Genomic DNA, 18,322 nt, shown 5'->3' with positions numbered 1-18,322 from the left:
ACTACAGTCCATCATGAACTCTGCTGCATGACTCATCCACCTCTCCTTCCGCTTCTCCAGCCCTACCCCACTACAACAAGTCTCTCATTCAAACCACACATTGACAAACTCTCCTCCTCTTGTCGCCTCCACCTAAAAAACATCTCCCGCATACGCCCTTTTCTAACACTATCAAACTTCTGTTGCATGCCCTGATCATTTCCCGACTAGACTATTGCAATTCTCTGCTCTGCGGTCTCCCTGACAACCGTTTAGCCCCGCTACACTCTATTATAAACTCTGCTCATCCACCTCTCCTCACGCTTCTCCAGCCCAAGCCCCCTCTGTCAGTCCCTTCACTGGCTGCCAGCAGGGCCGGCGCTACCATTAAGGCAAAGGAGGCAGCCGCCTCAGGGCCCCAGAGCTTGTAGGGGCCCCCAGTGGCTACAAGAGGAAAAAAAATTTCAAATCGGCCTTATAGTTTTTGAGAAAATCGATTTTAAAGTTTCAAAGAAAAAAAAACACATTTAAAAACCTGCCGACTTTAATGGTTAATAGCAAATCCACCTTAAATGCTAGAAACCCTAAATTTGCAGGATATGTTAAGGAGATCATTAGGAATAAGAGGAAAACATTTTTTTCAAAAAGACCTTATAGTTTTTGAGAAAATCGATTTTAAAGTTTAGAAGGAAAAAAGTATAGTTTTAAATGCGGTAAATGTCACTTTTAGTAGCAAACAGTAGTGTAATTTTACATGCATCAAACGAAAGCGCAATAAATTTCCTGACGGGTTTCCAGGGGGTCTATACGCAGCCGCAGCGCTTTGGCCAGGGATCGCTATACAGCCGCAATATGGCTGTAGGAAGATCCCTGGCATTTTTTCCTATTTTCCCAATTTTTTTTATGTTTAGAGTGTGGGAATTTAAAAAAAAAAATTATGTGGGGTCTCCCCTCCTGAAACTTTTTAACCCCTTGTTCCCCTATGCAGGCTGGGATAGCCAGAATGTGGAGCTCTGACCGATTGGGACTTCACACCCTGACTATACCAGCTGCAAAAAAGGTCCCCAAAAGGTCCCTTCAAATCAGAAGGAACCCCATTGGTCTGCTAAGGACCAATGGGGCTCCTTGGAGCCCAAATTCAAAGATGCTTAGAGAGCTCTGAGCTATATAGCTCAGAGCTCTGTCGGGTCCGTGCAGGACGCTAAGTCCCGCCAGCTCCGCTGCCCTCCCCGCCTCTCCCACATGTCACCCACATGTCACCTACATGTGGGTGACATGTGGGTGACAGATGTGGGCAGGGTGGACAGTGGGAGCCGGCGGGGACTTAGCGTCCTGCACGGACGCGTAAGTGTATGCGGCGGCCAGCGGGTGAGCGACGAGAGACGTCGGGTGCGGCGGAGTTACAAAGTAACAAAGTTGTTACATTGTAACTGATAGAACATTTCCGAGGCTATTGCGAGGGATCATTTATTTAAAGGGACAGGTAAGTATTAATGGTTAATTAAGAATATTAAAGGACTTTTTTCGTGGTTATGTTTTTTGTTCAATTAAAATACTTTTTCTAAGTGTTTGTGTGTTTATTTACTTTTAACTCTTAAAGGAAATGGGTAAGAGGTACAAGTACCCCTATACTCATTTCTCCTGGGAGGGGGGTGGGCATCTGGGGGACCCCTTTTTAAAGGGGACTCCCAGATGCCACCATGAACCCCCCCCCCCAGGAAATCGCGGCCTCCACCTCCACCGCCCATCGGAGGTGGAGAAGAGCCCCTTGTCCTTGGATTGGACAAGGGCTCGGAGGGGGAGGGGAAAGCTTGGCTGCCCCTCACCTTCCGAGACCCCCCAATCCATGGACCATGCGGGCTGGTATAGTCAGGGTGCGGAGCCCCACGCGGCTGGTGCTCCGTATTCTGGCTATCCCAGCCTGCATGGGGGACAAGGGGTTAAAGAGGTCTGGGAGGGGGGACCCCACGTCGTTTTTTTTTAATATTTCCCACACTCAGAACGAAGTAAGTAAAACTCTTCCCACTTGGGGGAATCTATAAAAATAATACACTATTGTTACCTGTGCAAAAAAAACTGACATTTTCCGCATTTAAAAGACATTTTTGCCCTTGAAACTTAAAAATCGATTTTCTCAAAAACTATAAGGTCTTTTTGAAAAAAAATTGTTCCTTTTATTCCCACTGATCCACTTAATATACCCTGGGAATTTGGTGTTCCTAAATTTTAAGCAGGCTTTGCTATTAACCGTTAAAGTCAGCGGGTTTTTAAATGTATATATTTTTCCTTTGAAACTTTAACATCGATTTTTCTCAAAAACTATAAGGTCTTTTTGAAAAAAAAAATTCCTCTTATTCCTTCTGATCTCCTTAATATATTCTCCAAATTTGAGGCTCTTAGCACTTAAGGGGGCTTTGCTATTAACCCTTAAAGTCGTCGGCTTTTTTATATTATACGGGAGCGTAATATTACGCGATTACGGCAGACTGTGTAATTTCAATAGGAGTTTACGGTCTTACGCGTAATTTGTTATGCGTAATAACGTAACCTACGGTCTACGCATAATTAATTACGTGTAATACCGTAACCTTACACGTAACGCTTACGGTGCATTTGTAGTGAATTACGATACGTAATTACGCTAATGCGTAATTTCGGCCCAGCACTGGTACACCGCTCACCCACCACTGTATAGCATTGTGCTCTGTATCGCTGCTGGGAACAGTAGTACACCGCTCACCCACCACTGTATAGCATTGCGCTCTGTGTCGCTGCTGGGAATAGTAGTACACCGCTCACCCACCACTGTATAGCATTGTGCTCTGTGTCGCTGCTGGGAATAGTAGTACACCGCTCACCCACCACTGTATAGCATTGTGCTCTGTGTCGCTGCTGGGAATAGTAGTACACCGCTCACCCACCACTGTATAGCATTGTGCTCTGTGTCGCTGCTGGGAACAGTAGTACACCGCTCACCCACCACTGTATAGCATTGTGCTCTGTGTCGCTGCTGGAATAGTAGTACACCGCTCACCCACCACTGTATAGCATTGTGCTCTGTGTCGCTGCTGGGAATAGTAGTACACCGCTCACCCACCACTGTATAGCATTGTGCTCTGTGTCGCTGCTGGGAACAGTAGTACACCGCTCACCCACCACTGTATAGCATTGTGCTCTGTGTCGCTGCTGGGAATAGTAGTACACCGCTCACCCACCACTGTATAGCATTGTGCTCTGTGTCGCTGCTGGGAACCGTAGTACACCGCTCACCCACCACTGTATAGCATTGTGCTCTGTGTCGCTGCTGGGAATAGTAGTACACCGCTCACCCACCACTGTATAGCATTTCTGTACTGCCACTGTACTGCTGCCAGTCAGCGTGTACTTTAAGGATAAGTGAAATGAAGAAGAAATCCTGTGAAAGAGGGAGGGGCAAGGGAAGAGGTGTTTCCCCTGACGGTTCACGTACAGGCCACAGTGGAGCACCGAAGAAAACCCACTCAATACCGCCCATGTTGTCCAGGAAATCAACCCTCACAAATCCAAAAGAACAGGACCAGATAATTAATTGGATGACCTCTCAAGCGTTCAGCAGTGGGTTAAGCAGCACCAGCACATCACGCACGAGGTCCGAGTCCTCAGCCAGTTACAAGGAGCCAGTGGGCACAAAGCTGACACAACCGGCAGCGACACCACGCACACAACTGCCAAATAACCAGTCCGAAGAATTTCCTCAGGACACAATGGGGTATTCGCAGGAGCTATTCCCAGCCCAACAAACTTCCACCTTTCAAAGGTCAATGGAACAGCCAGAAATGTTGTGCCCGGATTCACAACCATTTACTGTGGGAAATGCACCGCGCACTGAAATGCAAGGCGAGTCCGAGGACTTTGAAACCCAAATCCCAGAGCAAGTTGGGCAGGAGGGGTTTCAATTGCAGGAGGTCGGCCGAGAAGATCTGGAAGACGACGTTGGAGTGAGCTGCGCAGAAGTTGTTCTGGGGAGCTCTACTCCACGGCGGCGGCCCACAATCACATATGACGAGTTTGAGGAGATGGAAGAGGAGGAGGGTATGGACAATGTGGACACAGACCCAGATTTTGTATGTGAAGGAGAACATCGCCGTCGTAGCAGCACAGATGAGTCTGTTGAAGAACCCACTGCTGCACGAGTTCGCCTTGTGCCACAAGGTAGGCGGCGCGAAATTTCAGGCACCACAAGCGTGGAAGTTCAAGTGAGATGCAAAAGAGGCGCAAACAGAAATCGCCAGCAAGGCAGGTGCTCCAAAGTCTGGCCTTTCTTTGAAGACTGCAGTGAGGATGGTACCATGGTGATTTGCAAGGTGTGCAAGACCCGCCTGAGCAGGGGGAAAAATATTAACAACTTCTCCACCACCAGCATGACCCGCCACATGGTATCCAAACATCCCACTCTGTGGGTAAACGCGGCAGGACAGGGTACCAGCAACACTGCCTCCCTTGGGGTCACCAGACTCACCACCAGACCCTCCTCAGCAGCAGCAGTAGCCCAGCCATTGCGTGGTTCACAACAACATTCACAAACATCAGACGACGCTGACACTGTCACTTTCCGGAATAGTGTTCTTGAGGTCTCCCAGTCTTCATCAAACACAACAACCAACAGCCGTTCAGTGTGCAGCCCTAAGGTTCAGTTGTCTGTCTCAGAGATGCTTGAACGCAAGAGGAAATTGCCAGCAAATGACCCCCGGGCCGTGGCACTAACAGCCAGCATAGCCAAGCTTCTGGCCTGCGAAATGCTGCCATATCGAGTGGTGGAGACAAACAGCTTCAAGGGCATGATGTCAGTGGCCATCCCACGTTACGTGGTTCCCAGCCGCTACCACTTTGCGCGCTCTGCAGTGCCTGAGTTGCATGAGCACATGGTCAGCAAAATAACCCGAAGCTTGAAGAATGCCGTTGCCTGCAAGGTTCACCTCACCACTGACACCTGGACGAGTGCGTTCGGCCAGGGTCGATACATCTCCCTTACCGCGCACTGGGTGAACCTTGTGGAGCCTGGCAGCGATTCCTCACCTGCTACGGCGCGGGTGTTGCCCACGCCGCAAACAGCTGCACCGCCGTCCCTCCCACTGGATAACAACAGCAGCACCTACCTCTCTGACTCCTTCTCCTCCAACGCATCTCAAAGCTGTACCTCATCCGGAAACGCTAACCCAGCAGCAGTAGGATCGTGGAAGCAGTGCAGCACAGCTGTTGGCATGCGTCAGCAAGCGTTGGCCGATTGGGCCATTATGTTGGACCTCTGCCAAGTCCTTCAAAATTTTGAGCAATCCACGTTGCTTGTGAGCAGTGACAACTCTTCAGTCAGCATTACCATACCACTGCTGTGTTTATTGAAGAAGTCAATGTTGAAAATCAAGGAAACAGCTGTCATGATGCAACTGGGGGAGTCTGAAGGAGAAAACGATCAGCGTGATGATACCAACATCAGGCCATCTGCCTCAGGAAACGCTGGCCCCAGCAGCTATGACGAAGAAGAGGAGGAGGAACAGCTGGAGTTGGAGCAGGAATTTCATGCCACCACTGACGAGGGCCATTCTGGACAACACCAATTACTGTGTTTATACCCTTCTGGATCCATAGTACAAACACAATGTTCCAAAACTGCTTGAAGAAAGAGTCAGACAGGTCAAAATGGAAGAATACCAGCAGGCCCTTGTGGAGACTTTAGAGAGGAGATTGACATCCTCCCCCTCCTCTAGCCAGTTGTACGCCGACAGACTGACTTCCGCAAACCCAGGACGACCAGGAGGGCAGCAAACAACACAAGCCGCAGCTAGTGCCCAACAGGGAATGGTATCGGCAGTGTCCTTGGAGTGGGAAAATTTTCTGACACCCATGCAGCAGCCCACAGAACAGCAAGCGTGCAGATCCACCTCCAACACTGATCGCCTGGAGAAGATGGTCAAGGACTACATGTCAGATGGCGTAGCTGTGTTGAACAATCCATCTGCACCCTTCAACTATTGGGTATCGAAGCTAGACACCTGGCACGAACTGGCAATGTACGCAATAGAGGTGCTGGCTTGCCCGGCAGCCAGCGTTATGTCGGAACGCTGTTTCAGTGCTGCCGGAGGCATCGTCACAGATCGGCGTATCCGCCTCTCCACAGAAAATGCAGACCGTCTGACTCAAATTAAAATGAATCAATCCTGGATTGGAAACGACTACGCAACACTCCCGGACCCCAACCAAGTAACATGAACAATGAACATCTGTGATGGGTTAGCGTTTTCGGTCCCTGTTTATTGAACCTCTCATCTGTATTACATTTATGACTGCATGGCGACAAAATGCATTGCTATCCGCACGCTTCTTGTCCTCATGCAAGGCCTGGGTTGTTGTGTCTCAAAAAGCGTGGCCTTCTCCTCCTGCGCCGCCCTCCTCCTGTTCCATCACGTGTGCTGCTGCTGGGTTAGCGTTACCGGTCCCTTTTCCTGGAACCTCTTATCTGTATTACATTTATGACTGCATGGCAACAAAAAGCATGTTACCTGTGCAAAGAAAAATGACATTTTCCGCATTTAAAAGACATTTTTTCCTTTGAAACTTTACAATCAAATTTCTCAAAAACTATAAGCTCTTTTTCAAATATTTTTTTTCCTCTTGTACCCACTCCCAAGGTGCACATACCCTGCAAATTTGGGGTATGTAGCATGTAAGGAAGCTTTACAAAGCACGAAAGTTCGGGTCCCCATTGACTTCCATTATGTTCGGAGTTCGGCGCAAACACCCGAACATCGCGGCCATGTTCGGCGAACGTTCGCGAACCCGAACATCCAGGTGTTCGCCCAACACTATGTGTAACGTGTGTGCATATCTTACACCCCTGTATAAAAAAAATTGTAGTTGATTTATTCCCTGCATCAGTGTTAATCGACCATTATCTTGCATTATTAACTTGTATTGTTTATTTTGTATTGTTATACTCTGTATGCTGTTGTACAGTGTCATGGAAGATGCTGGTGCTATATAAATCAATAAAAATTATTATTAATAAATATTAATAAATAATAATAACTCAGCCTATGCCTAGCACTGAACTTCCATCTTCCTACTCCTGACAGTAGCGGTGTGCCACAGCCCATCGGAAACCCAGATGGCCAAAGAACCACAAATGCTGCTTACTCACCCTTGCATCAATCTCCACCATTATCTGAAGGTCATTACACAGAAGCTAAATGTCGTACACTGCTTGATGACCCCGCTGCTGCCACTGCCACTATCAGGAAGCATTATCTGAAGTTCGTTACACAGTAGCAGAATGTCATACGTTGCTTATTGCCCCTGCCATTGTCAGGACTTCAGCTATATATTAGCCGAACCCCAGAGCCCGAATTACCACTGCCACTTCTTCACACTAAGGTGGAGTTTGGCTATATAATACCAAACCCTGGCACCCCTGGTACTGTGCACTTTGAAAACAACATTGCTTTTATTTACTGTACTTTCAAAATATTTTCACAAACCAGTTAGACCTGGACTGTCAAAAAGTGTTCTGATCACTATTTCACCAATATTTAAGACAGTAAAAATTGCTTGATCAACTGTTTATGTAAATTTTAAACATACCAATAGGATCGCATTCAGATCTCATTCAGATCTCATTCAGATCGCATACATGCAGCAAGGCCTTCACCAGAATAATCATTCCCAATAATCTCAATATGCTGATAATGGTCAAGAGATACAAATCGTTCCATGTAGTTGATGCAAGATTATGCTAATTTTACATGCAAATATATGCACCTTAAAATAAATCACCTTTGTGGATGTTGATTAGACATCACATTTGCATACATAATTTGCATAATCCTGCATCAATTAGCATCTCATTGACCATGCCTACTGGTAATGGACCTTCTTGTTGCATATGTCTGTCTTATCCTCTACATTTATTTGAAGGTTTTGTATTTGCCTGTAATGTATACATTCATGACAAAAAGTAATTTCAGTTCTACTTACATGTTCCACAGTTAATGCAGCACATGGGTGGTAATGTTCAAATACAATGTTAGAATCTTTTAAAGAGCAAACATATGTTTCCAGGTCATTGTACCTCTTGTCATGACGCACTAGACAAAAAGAGATATACAACAATAATGGGAATTTTTATGTGTCATTGTTTTAAAATCACACTACATGCATCTCCTATGTTTACCTGAAAAATAGATTTTATTGGGTACCTAAAGTGGTTTGAAACATGATTAAATGCTTCTGGACCATGGTAATTGAAATCTATGCTGCTTGTGGATGTTTATTCCTGCCAGGACATAAATTTCAATCACTGTGCCATGCGAACCCGCATTGGCCAATCTCTCTCTTGCTGCAATCCCCATGCTCTGCCGCCGCTATGATGGCAGAGCTCTGTGAGCCGGTTAGGAGCCTCTTTCATTGGCTCCTGACCCCGTGATCACTGTGAGCCAATCACATTGGTTCACATTGATGACAGGGTCAGGAGCCAATGAAAGCAGCTCCTGACTGGCTCACACAGAGTTCTGCCATCATAGCGGCGGCAGCGCAAGGGGCATGCGGCAATGGGTGAGTGGCGTGACCGGCGAGAGCAGCGGGTCCGTGCGGCAATTCAGTGGAAAGCCCCATATTTTGGGCACCAGCAGTCTCTGGTCCCTTAACTACGTCTAATATGTCCGCCTCACACCAATGGGCGTGAGCGGAGCGGCAGCCCCAGGACCGCCTAACGCTAATCGGCATGCAGTCCTGGGGGTATGTTTTGCTTGGGATCGTGCGCACTGGTGCGTGCACATCCCTGCTTGAATGACGGAGCTCCGCTCTGTCATCAGTCTCCCAGCGGTGATCACCGCTAGGAGACTGTTAAACAGCAAAACCGCCATCTATTTACATAGTACAGCGCTGCGATCTACGGCAGCACTGTACTGGGGACAGCCATGTGACACAGATGTCCCCTCTGGAGGCAGGGAAGCGATTCGCTGTGACAGACGATCGAGCTGATTGGCTGGCGGGGGGAAGGAGGGAGGGCGGAGATTATAAAAAAATAAATAAATAGCCATTTTTATTTAACAATAAAACAACAAAATATTTCTATAAAAATAAATAAACATCCCAGCAGGGATCACAGCCCACCAACAGAAATCTCTGTTGGTGGGCAGAAAAAGGGGGGGGGGAATCACTTGTGTGCTAAATTGTACAGCCCTGCAGTGAGGCCTTAAAGCTGCAGTGGCCTATTTTGTAAAAAATGGCCTGGTCACTAGGGGGTTTAAGCCCGTGGTCCTTAAAGGGAACCTAAACTAAGAAGGATATTGATTTTTCCTTTTAAAATTGCCTGACTCTCCTGCTGATCCTGTGTCTCTAATACTTTCAGCCTCAACCCCGGGACAAGCATACAGATCAGGTGCTCTGACTGAAGTCAGACTGGATTAGCAGCATGCTTGTTTCAGGTGTGTTATTCAGCCACTACTGCAGCTACAGAGATAAGCAGGGCTGCCAGGCAACTGGTATTGTTTCAAAGGAAAAATCCATATCCCTCTCAGTTTAGGCTCCCTTTAAGTGGTTAAAGAAATACTATCAAACCATAGCAATTTGTGGCAACAGTATAAATGCTTGTATTAACAGGTGTAAGGACGGGCAGGGTAAATGTTATTGCTGTGTGTAGTCATTAGTCATTAGTAACTAATTGAGGCAGGTCACGTGCTCTCCGCTCTAATGTGGGGAAGCAGTAGTGCTACAGTATATCAATAGGAACGCAGAATCCCCCTCTCATAATGAGATAATCCACTTCTCCATTGCTGTCAGTTTGATAAGGGGATGCTGTCTATATGGTAATTAAAAATAAAATGACTACACACAGCAATAATATTTACCCTGCCCATCCTTACACCTGTTTATACATTTATTTATACTTTTGCCACAAATTGCTATAGTTAAATAGTATTCCTTTAAAGGGGAACTGAAGAGAGAGGTATATGGAGGCTGTCATGTTTATTTCCTTTTAGACAATACCAGTTGCCTGGCTGCCCTGCTGATCCTCTGCCTCTAATACTATTAGCCATAGCCCCTGAACAAGCATGCAGCAGATCAGGTGTTTCAGTGGTTCAGACTTATAAGTCTGATCTGACAAGACTAGCTGCATGCTTGTTTCTGGTTTTAATCAGATACTACTGCAGAGAAATAGACCAGCAGGGCTGCCAGGCAACTGGTATTGATTAAAAGGAAATAAACATGACAGCCTCCATATACCTCTCTCTTCAGTTCCCCTTTAAGGGGCTAGAGACTGCTGGTACGGAAAGTGTTAACTAAACATGTGTACATAACATACCAGGCCTTCTAAGAGCCAGCCTGTTTTCCTTTTTTCTCACTGTGGGTTAAGAACCCAGAGCAGTGTTAAGGAACCAGGGCAATGAAGGGGTTAAAGGGGTACTATAGCAAAAATTAGGCAACTGGGATAACCACGGTTGCATGTACCTACTTTAAAAAGCATCAGATATATAATAAGCAGTGTTTTAAAAAAAATAAAATTAAAAAAACAACTAGAAAGGTTATTTAACAGCATATTTACAGATCCTGTCCGTTGCCGTCGGTAAGTAAGCTTCCCAATGTGTACTCCCCTCTTCTCACCTGGGCAGTGTGTGCTCTCTCTCTCCAGCTGAAGCAGGAGGCAGGAGCACTATGTGGCCCCAAAACAATTGTTGAAAATGTAAGCTTTCTGACTATTGGACAATAGAAGTTTCTGGTGTGCAGACTGAACTACTGTCTAGGTTTACAGTGGGCACAGTTGCATAATGCATGCATTATAATGAGTGTGAACTACAATGGAGACTAAACATAGACTTTAATTACTCAACTCTAACTGGATGTACATAAGTGTCCAGTTTGAGCCTTACTAACAATCAAAATGTACAGACACATCCTGCCAATAAGCAGTAGGTGCATGTACCCTCCCACTGCTCATTTATGGCAGAACTTACACAATGGGGATTAATGAACGGGAACATGTGTTCCTTAAGCCAATCAAATCGCCTATGTATGAATGAACATGACTAGAATCTGGTGGTATGTTCATTCATAAAAATGAAAGTAAAAAGGATCATAAAAAAATGATCATACACTTCCCGATAGCCCAGCACCATCTTGTGGCCAAAAAAGTAAGAGTAAAATGCAAAATAAATTAACAAATAGATTTACTATAGTTACTGACTCCTTCCACCCCCCCCCCCCCCCCAAACAAAACACTGGATTAAAAAAGAAACAACGAAGTGACAGCATTTAAAAAAGACAGCTTTTAAAAAATATATACATATATAGTTACCTTAGGGACTTGGCTTTGTTTAATACATTTGTCATGAGGGTATATTGCTGTTATTTTTGCAAATAAAGCTTGTAATTATTAAAAGGGGACAGTGAGAAAACAAAAAATACAAACCAGAAAAAATACACGTTTATTTCCAAATAATATAGTGTTGCCATACATTGTACTAGGAACATAATTTAAATAATGTGATAGCCAGGACAAATGGGCAAATAAAATGTGAGGGTTTTAACTAAAGTAGTGTTTATTTTAAAACTATGAGGGAAGGAATTTGAGAAAATGTGTATTTATTTTTGCTCTGGGGCAAAGGGCCCAGTGGAGACACAGACAGAAGGATTAAGTTAAAAATGCTATTTTTATTTCTGCATGTGTCTCATTTAGGGACTATAGAAAAACACACATGAATAGAACAAGTGTAATCTCTGCCTGAAAGTCCCATATCCCAGTTTATGATGGTAAGGCAGTGGAATGTTTTTTGTTTTTTTATGAATATAACATAATAAAAGCAAGTTAAAGTTATCCTTGGCATTAATCTTTGCTATACATGCAACTAATTGAAGGGACTTCTAAACAAAGTGTAATTTCCATTTAAAAACAAAACATTTCTACTGGAGTTCCACTTTAATCACCTAGTCGAACTCTGTATGATTGCTTTTCTCTTTTCACTGGTTTACTCTTTCCTCCTTTTTGAGGTAGTTTTCTCACAAGACTCTCCTCTCTTTCATCATTTTCCTGCCAATATTGTTGTATAGATTGCAGCCATCTGTAAAGTCAAAATATTATCAAAAACAATTATCAAGCGTGTTACAAATGTCTGCACAGCTATAGAAATGCTAACAATGAATGAATGAATGAATGAATGAATGAATGAATGAATGAATGAATGAATGAATGAATGAATGAGAGAACAGCATTTTGTGAACCATGTTACTGTACATATTACTAGTTTGTAAGGGTGATATACAAAATACTTATTTTTCTGACTTGATTCAACGTTTGTTGTAATTAGCACACAGATTGAAACTAGACTAATCAAACGCAGCTGCTGTAAAGTTTAAAAGAGAATCTGTAAATCATTTTTAAAAAAAACAATCGGTGAGGGGGCAACAGTTTGTCAAGTGAAAGACTCCAAAGTAAGGAATGGGAGCTGAAGTGAAAGCTAGCTACATAAGATAAACACGGGTCAGTGAAAAATGGCGCCCAGCACCGTTAGATAAAAATGGCGCCCCATTCACTTACATTATCAAACGATATTTATCGTTTTAAAAGGTTAAAAAAATGGCGCCGACCTTTTGAACGAAATTTATTGTTTTAAAACTTTTTTTTTGTCCTGCCTGAACGATATTTATCGTTTTAACCCCTGCTTTGCTGTCGTTTGGAAAATATCTGCCCGCCGGCTTTAATGTGTAGTAGCAAAGCCCCCTTAAAAGCTAAAAACACCAAATTTGCAGGGAATGTTAAGAAGAAAATTGTGAACAAGAGGAAAACATTTTTTAAAAAAAAAGACCTTACAGTTTTTGAGAAAATCAATTTTGAATATTCTTCTTCTGACCGTGGGAAAATTAAACGCCCGCCGACTTTAGCGGTTAATAGCAAAGCCCCTTTAAATGCCAGAAACACCAAATGTGTAGGGAATGTTAAGAAGAATATTTGGAACAAGAAGAAAAAAATTGCTCAAAAAGACCTTATAGTTTTTGAGAAATTCGATTTTAAATCTTCAAAGAGGAAAATGTATCTATTTAAATCGCGCAATGACATTTCCGTGGAAACAATTCCCGCCGACTTTAGCAGTTAATAGCAAAGTCCCCTTCAAATCCTAGCAACACCAAATTTGCAGGATATGTTAAAAAGATACTGGGAAACATTATTTTTAACAAAAAATTGAAACATTTTTTTTTTTTTTTTAAATTTAAATTTTGGGATATGTTCAGAGTGTGGGAAATTTTTTGAAAAAAAGGACGTGGGGTCCCCCCTCCCGAGCCTCTGTAACCCCTTGTCCCCCATGCAGGCTGGGATAGCCAGAATGCGGAGCCCCGGCCGACTGGGGCTTTGCACCCTGAGCTATACCAGCCCGCAGGGTCCATGGTATGGGGGGGCTTTGGGGGGGAGGGCCTCCCCCCCCCTCCCCCCCGGAGCCCTTGTCCAATCCATGGACAAGGGGCTCTTCCCCACCTCCGGTGCCCCAGGAAGAGGTGGGTGCGACGACTCCCTGGGGGGGGTTCATGGTGGCATCTGGGTATCCCCTTTAAGAAGGGGAACCCAGATGCCTGCCCCACTCCCAGGAGAAATGAGTATAGGGGTGCAAAGTACCCCTTACCCATTTCCATAAAGGGTTAAATGAAATAAAAACGCAACAACGAGAAAAGTCCTTTAATGTTCTAAATTAACCACAAATACTTACCTGTACCTTTAAGAAAAAAATCCCACGCCAATTAGATCCCACGACAGTATCCTCCATCTTGCGATCTTCTGATACATCTTGACGCCACACACGCCGCCCCCGCCGCACTGCTCTCAGCTATACTAAGTATAGCTGAGAGTGCGTCTATACAGACGCATTACCACTGCCCTCCCTGCCTCCCCCCACCTGTCACCCTCACCCATGCTGGCACCCATGGGTGCCAGCATGGGTGAGGGTGACAGGTGTGAGAGAGGCAGAGAGGGCAGCGGGAGCCAGCGGTAATGTGTCTATGTAGATGCACTCTCAGCTATACTTAGTATAGCTGAGAACAAAAAGCATCTTTAAACTTTGGCTCCAAGGCTCCCCATTGGTTTCTTATCGACCAATGGGGATCCTCCTGATCCCCATTGGTCTGTTAACCACCCTGGCGTTCTGATTAAATCGCCAGGGTGGCTGCGGGAGGGTTTTTTTTAAATAAAAAAAAAACTATTTCATGCAGCCAACTGAAAGTTGGCTGCATGAAAGCCCACTAGAGGGCGCTCCGGAGGCGATCTTCCGATCGCCTCCGGCGCCCAGAATAAACAAGGAAGGCCGCAATGAGCGGCCTTCCTTGTTTTGCTTATATCGTCGCCATAGCGACGAGCGGAGTGACGTCATCGACGTCAGCCGACGTCCTGACGTCAGCCGCCTCCGATCCAGCCCTTAGCGCTGGCCGGAACTTTTTGTTCCGGCTGCGCAGGGCTCAGGCGGCTAGGGGGGCCCTCTTTCGCCGCTGCTCGCGGCGAATCGCCGCAGAGCGGCGGCGATCAGGCAGCACACGCGGCTGGCAAAGTGCCGGCTGCGTGTGCTGCACTTTATTTGGTGGAAATCGGCCCAGCAGGGCCTGAGCGGCAGCCTCCGGCGGTGATGGACGAGCTGAGCTCGTCCAGACCGCTCAGGAGGTTAAGGAACCAATGGGGACCATCGGAGCTAAAATTTAAAGATGCTTTTTGCTCTTAGCTATACTTAGTATAGCTGAGAGCAGTGCGGCGGAGGCGGCGTGTGTGGCGTCGGGGCGTCGGAGATCTTCAATCAACATATATCAGAAGGTCGCAAGATAGAGGATACGGTTGTGGGACCTAATTGACGTGGGATTTTTTTCTTAAAGGTACAGGTAAGTATTTCTAAAGATCGCAAGACAGAGGATACTGTCGTCGTGGGACATAACAGATTATAGCGCGGGACCTTTTCCGAGGATAATGGCATGGGAATTTTTTATTAAAGGTACAGGTAAGTATTTCTGAAGATCGCAAGATGGAGGATACTGTCGTGGCACCTAATTGGCGTGGCAATTTTTTCTTAAAGGTACAGGTAAGTATTTCTGGTTAATTTAGAACATTAAAGGACTTTTCTCGTTGTTGCATTTTTATTTCATTTAACCCTTTATGGAAATGGGTAAGGGGTACTTTTCTCCCCTATACTTATTTCTCCTGGGAGGGGGGCAGGCATCTGGGTTCCCCTTCTTAAAGGGGACTCCCAGATGCCACCATGAACCCCCCCCCCAGGGAGTCGTCGCCCCCACCTCCTCCTGGGGCACCGGAGGTGGGGAAGAGCCCCTTGTCCATGGATTGGACAAGGGCTCCAGGGGAGGGGAAGGCTTGGCCGCCCCTCCCCCCCAAAGCCCCCCCATACCATAGACCATGCGGGCTGGTATAGCTCAGGGTGCGAAGCCCCAGTCGGCCGGGGCTCCGCATTCTGGCTATCCCAGCCTGCATGGGGACAAGGGGTTACAGAGGCTCGGGAGGGGGGACCCCACGTCCCTTTTTTCAAAAAATTTCCCACACTCTGAACATATCCCAAAAATTTTAATTTAAAAGAAAAAAAAATATTTCAATTTTTTTTTAAATAATGTTTTCCAGTATCTTTTTAACATATCCTGCAAATTTGGTGTTGCTAGGATTTAAGGGGACTTTGCTATTAACTGCTAAAGTCGGCGGGAATTGTTTCCACGGAAATGTCATTGCGCGATTTAAAGGGAACCAGAGAGGACGAAGAAAAGCTTGTATACATACCTGGGGCTTCCTCCAGCCCCATACGCCTGGATCGCTCCCACGCCGCCGTCCTCCACTTGCTGGAACCGCCGGTACCGGGTCCCGTCATTGCCGCGAGTCGGCAAGTCGGCCGGCGGACGCGGCCAATTCTCCGCATCACAGGGGGCTCCCTCCATACAGGTACGCGTGCGGCTGCCTACTGCGCAGCCGCATGCGTACGGGTATGGAGGGAGCCCCTGTGATGCGGACAATTGGCCGCGTCCGCCGGAAATGACGGGCCCGGTACCGGCGGATCCAGGAAGTGGAGGATGGCGGCGTGGGAGCGATTCAGGCTTATGGGGCTGGAGGAAGCCCCTGGTATGTATACAATCTTTTTTCTATTTCAACGTAGCATTCCTCTCTGGTTCCCTTTAAATAGATACATTTTCCTCTTTGAAGATTTAAAATCGATTTTCTCAAAAACTATAAGGTCTTTTTGAACAATTTTTTTTCTTCGTGTTCCCACTATTCTTCTTAACACTCGCTACACATTTGGTGTTTCTGGCATTTAAAGGGGCTTTGCTATTAACCGCTAAAGTCGGCGGGCATTTAATTTTCCCACGGTCAGAAGAAGAATATTCAAAATCGATTTTCTCAAAAACTATAAGATCTTTTTGAAAAAAAATGTTTTCCTCTTGTTCACAATTTTCTTCTTAACATTCCCTGCAAATTTGGTGTTTTTAGCTTTTAAGGGGGCTTTGCTATTAAACATTAAAGCCGGCGGGCAGATATTTTCCAAACGCCAGCAAAGCAGGGGTTAAAACGATAAATATCGTTCAGGCAGGACAAAAAAAAAAGGTTTAAAAACAATACATTTCGTTTAAAAGGTCTGCACTATTTTAACCTTTAAAACGATAAATATCGTTTTAAACATATATATCGGGCAGAAGGGGGCGCCATTATTTTGCCGGTGCCATTTTTCACTAGACACGATAAACATGTATCTACAACAGTAATTCAATTTAGGGCTTTCCTGGAATCCCATATTTCTCTTTTGGTTTTGGTGTTTAGAATGAAGGAAGCCAGACTATGGCCCTTATTCAATTCCCTTTTTTGCCAAAATGTTCTCCTAGTTGATATTTTCACACCTTATCAAAAGGAGCTTTAACTAAAGAATGTACTTCATTCCAGTCCATAGCTGATACCCCCTTTCCCACACAAAATCTTTTCCTTTTCTCAAATAGATCATCAGGGGGACCTGTATGGCTGATATTGTGGTAAAACCCCTCCGCACAGTGTGATGGCATGACCATGGTCCTGACAGTTTGCCATCTGTGAACCTCATTGCATTGTGAGAAATAACAGTTTTTTTCCAACTGCCAAGTAAGCATTAAATGAATCATTTTATTCATTATGTTATTTTCATTACAGTTACTCCTTAAAGGACTGATATCATGAAATGTATAAAAAATAAAACTAAAAATGATTTATACTAAAGAGAAAGCTAGTAAAAGGGATAGTAAAGGGTTAAGTCACACTGCTGGTTACAAATTCACAACAGCCTGCATGAGAGGGACTCTTGCCTATGGAGGCTGCGTGTATCTGCCTGGCTAAAATCATAAGATAGTCTTACAACTTGCTGAAATGCCGTTGCGCAGCTAGCAGCCCAATTACAGCCTCCAACGGTAAGAGTCCCTCTCATGCAGGCTGTCATGAATTTTGTAAACAGCTTTGTAATTTATTTTAACTAATTCCTAATCCTTTACTATGTATTTTAGTAGCTTTCTTTTTGGTATAAATAATTTTTTGTTTTATTTATTTTTTATAAATTTTGAGATAGTGGGGGTGTGGCCTGACTGAGCATGTGAGAGGACGTGTCCTAGCTGAGCTCCTGCCTCGGCATCTACTATTCTGCTTTATCCTGTTTATTTACCAAGGCCTCACGGCTACAACTTACCTCATCTTACAGCCCGATCACTGCCGTTTTGATCACTGGGAAGATGCCGCATAAAAACAAGGAAAGAGATAAAGACAAGACTGTAGGCCTGATTGAGAAATTCCGTCTGGCAACCCAAGATGGCGTCCAAGATGGCGCCTGACAGGAGGATGATGATCCGCTGGTCAACCCTGATGCGGCTAACCCTGAGACTGCCCGTATACTGGAGGCTATAACCCCTCAATAAGCTTCAAACTTCTCTTACCGACTCTTTCACCGCTAAGGTTGAGGAAGTCCACGCAGACATTCAGCTACTCCGCGCTGATATGGGGAACCTCCGACAGCGTGTCACGGCAGCCGAACAACGCATATCACAACTTGAGGACAATACCAAGCATACACCGTGCGAGCTGCACTCCATGCAACTGCAGATTCGCTCAGTCGTGACACGCCAGGAGGACACAGATAATCGTCTACGCCACAACAATATAAGGTTAGTGGGCCTACCCGAGCATGCGGAAGGGGACCAAATTGAACTTTTCCTGGAAAAGTTGCTTATTGATAACTATAGCAGAGAAGCCTTTACCAATACTTTCTCTGTGGAGCGAGCTCATCATCTACCCGCTCGCACCAATCTACCTGAAGCACTTTTATTGCACGTTTGTTGCACT

The 18,322-nt window shown here is 45.3% G+C and overlaps 1 protein-coding gene across 2 annotated transcripts in view; it reads right to left on the bottom strand.

Moving 5' to 3' along the window:
• Positions 1 to 18,322, bottom strand: part of LOC137569288 (probable ATP-dependent RNA helicase DDX60) — a 573,444-nt gene that overhangs the window by 301,662 nt on the left and 253,460 nt on the right. For both annotated transcript variants that reach the window (XM_068278827.1, XM_068278828.1), the window contains 2 exons: positions 11,935 to 12,068; positions 7,987 to 8,096 (listed from right to left, as the gene is read on the bottom strand). In XM_068278827.1, the coding sequence (XP_068134928.1) occupies positions 7,987 to 8,096; positions 11,935 to 12,068 (244 nt within the window). The remainder of the gene's footprint in view (positions 1 to 7,986; positions 8,097 to 11,934; positions 12,069 to 18,322) is intronic.

Source organism: Hyperolius riggenbachi, chromosome 1 (assembly GCF_040937935.1).
Source record: "Hyperolius riggenbachi isolate aHypRig1 chromosome 1, aHypRig1.pri, whole genome shotgun sequence".
Taxonomy (NCBI): Eukaryota; Metazoa; Chordata; class Amphibia; order Anura; family Hyperoliidae; genus Hyperolius; species Hyperolius riggenbachi.
This window is presented reverse-complemented; position numbering and strand designations above follow the sequence as displayed.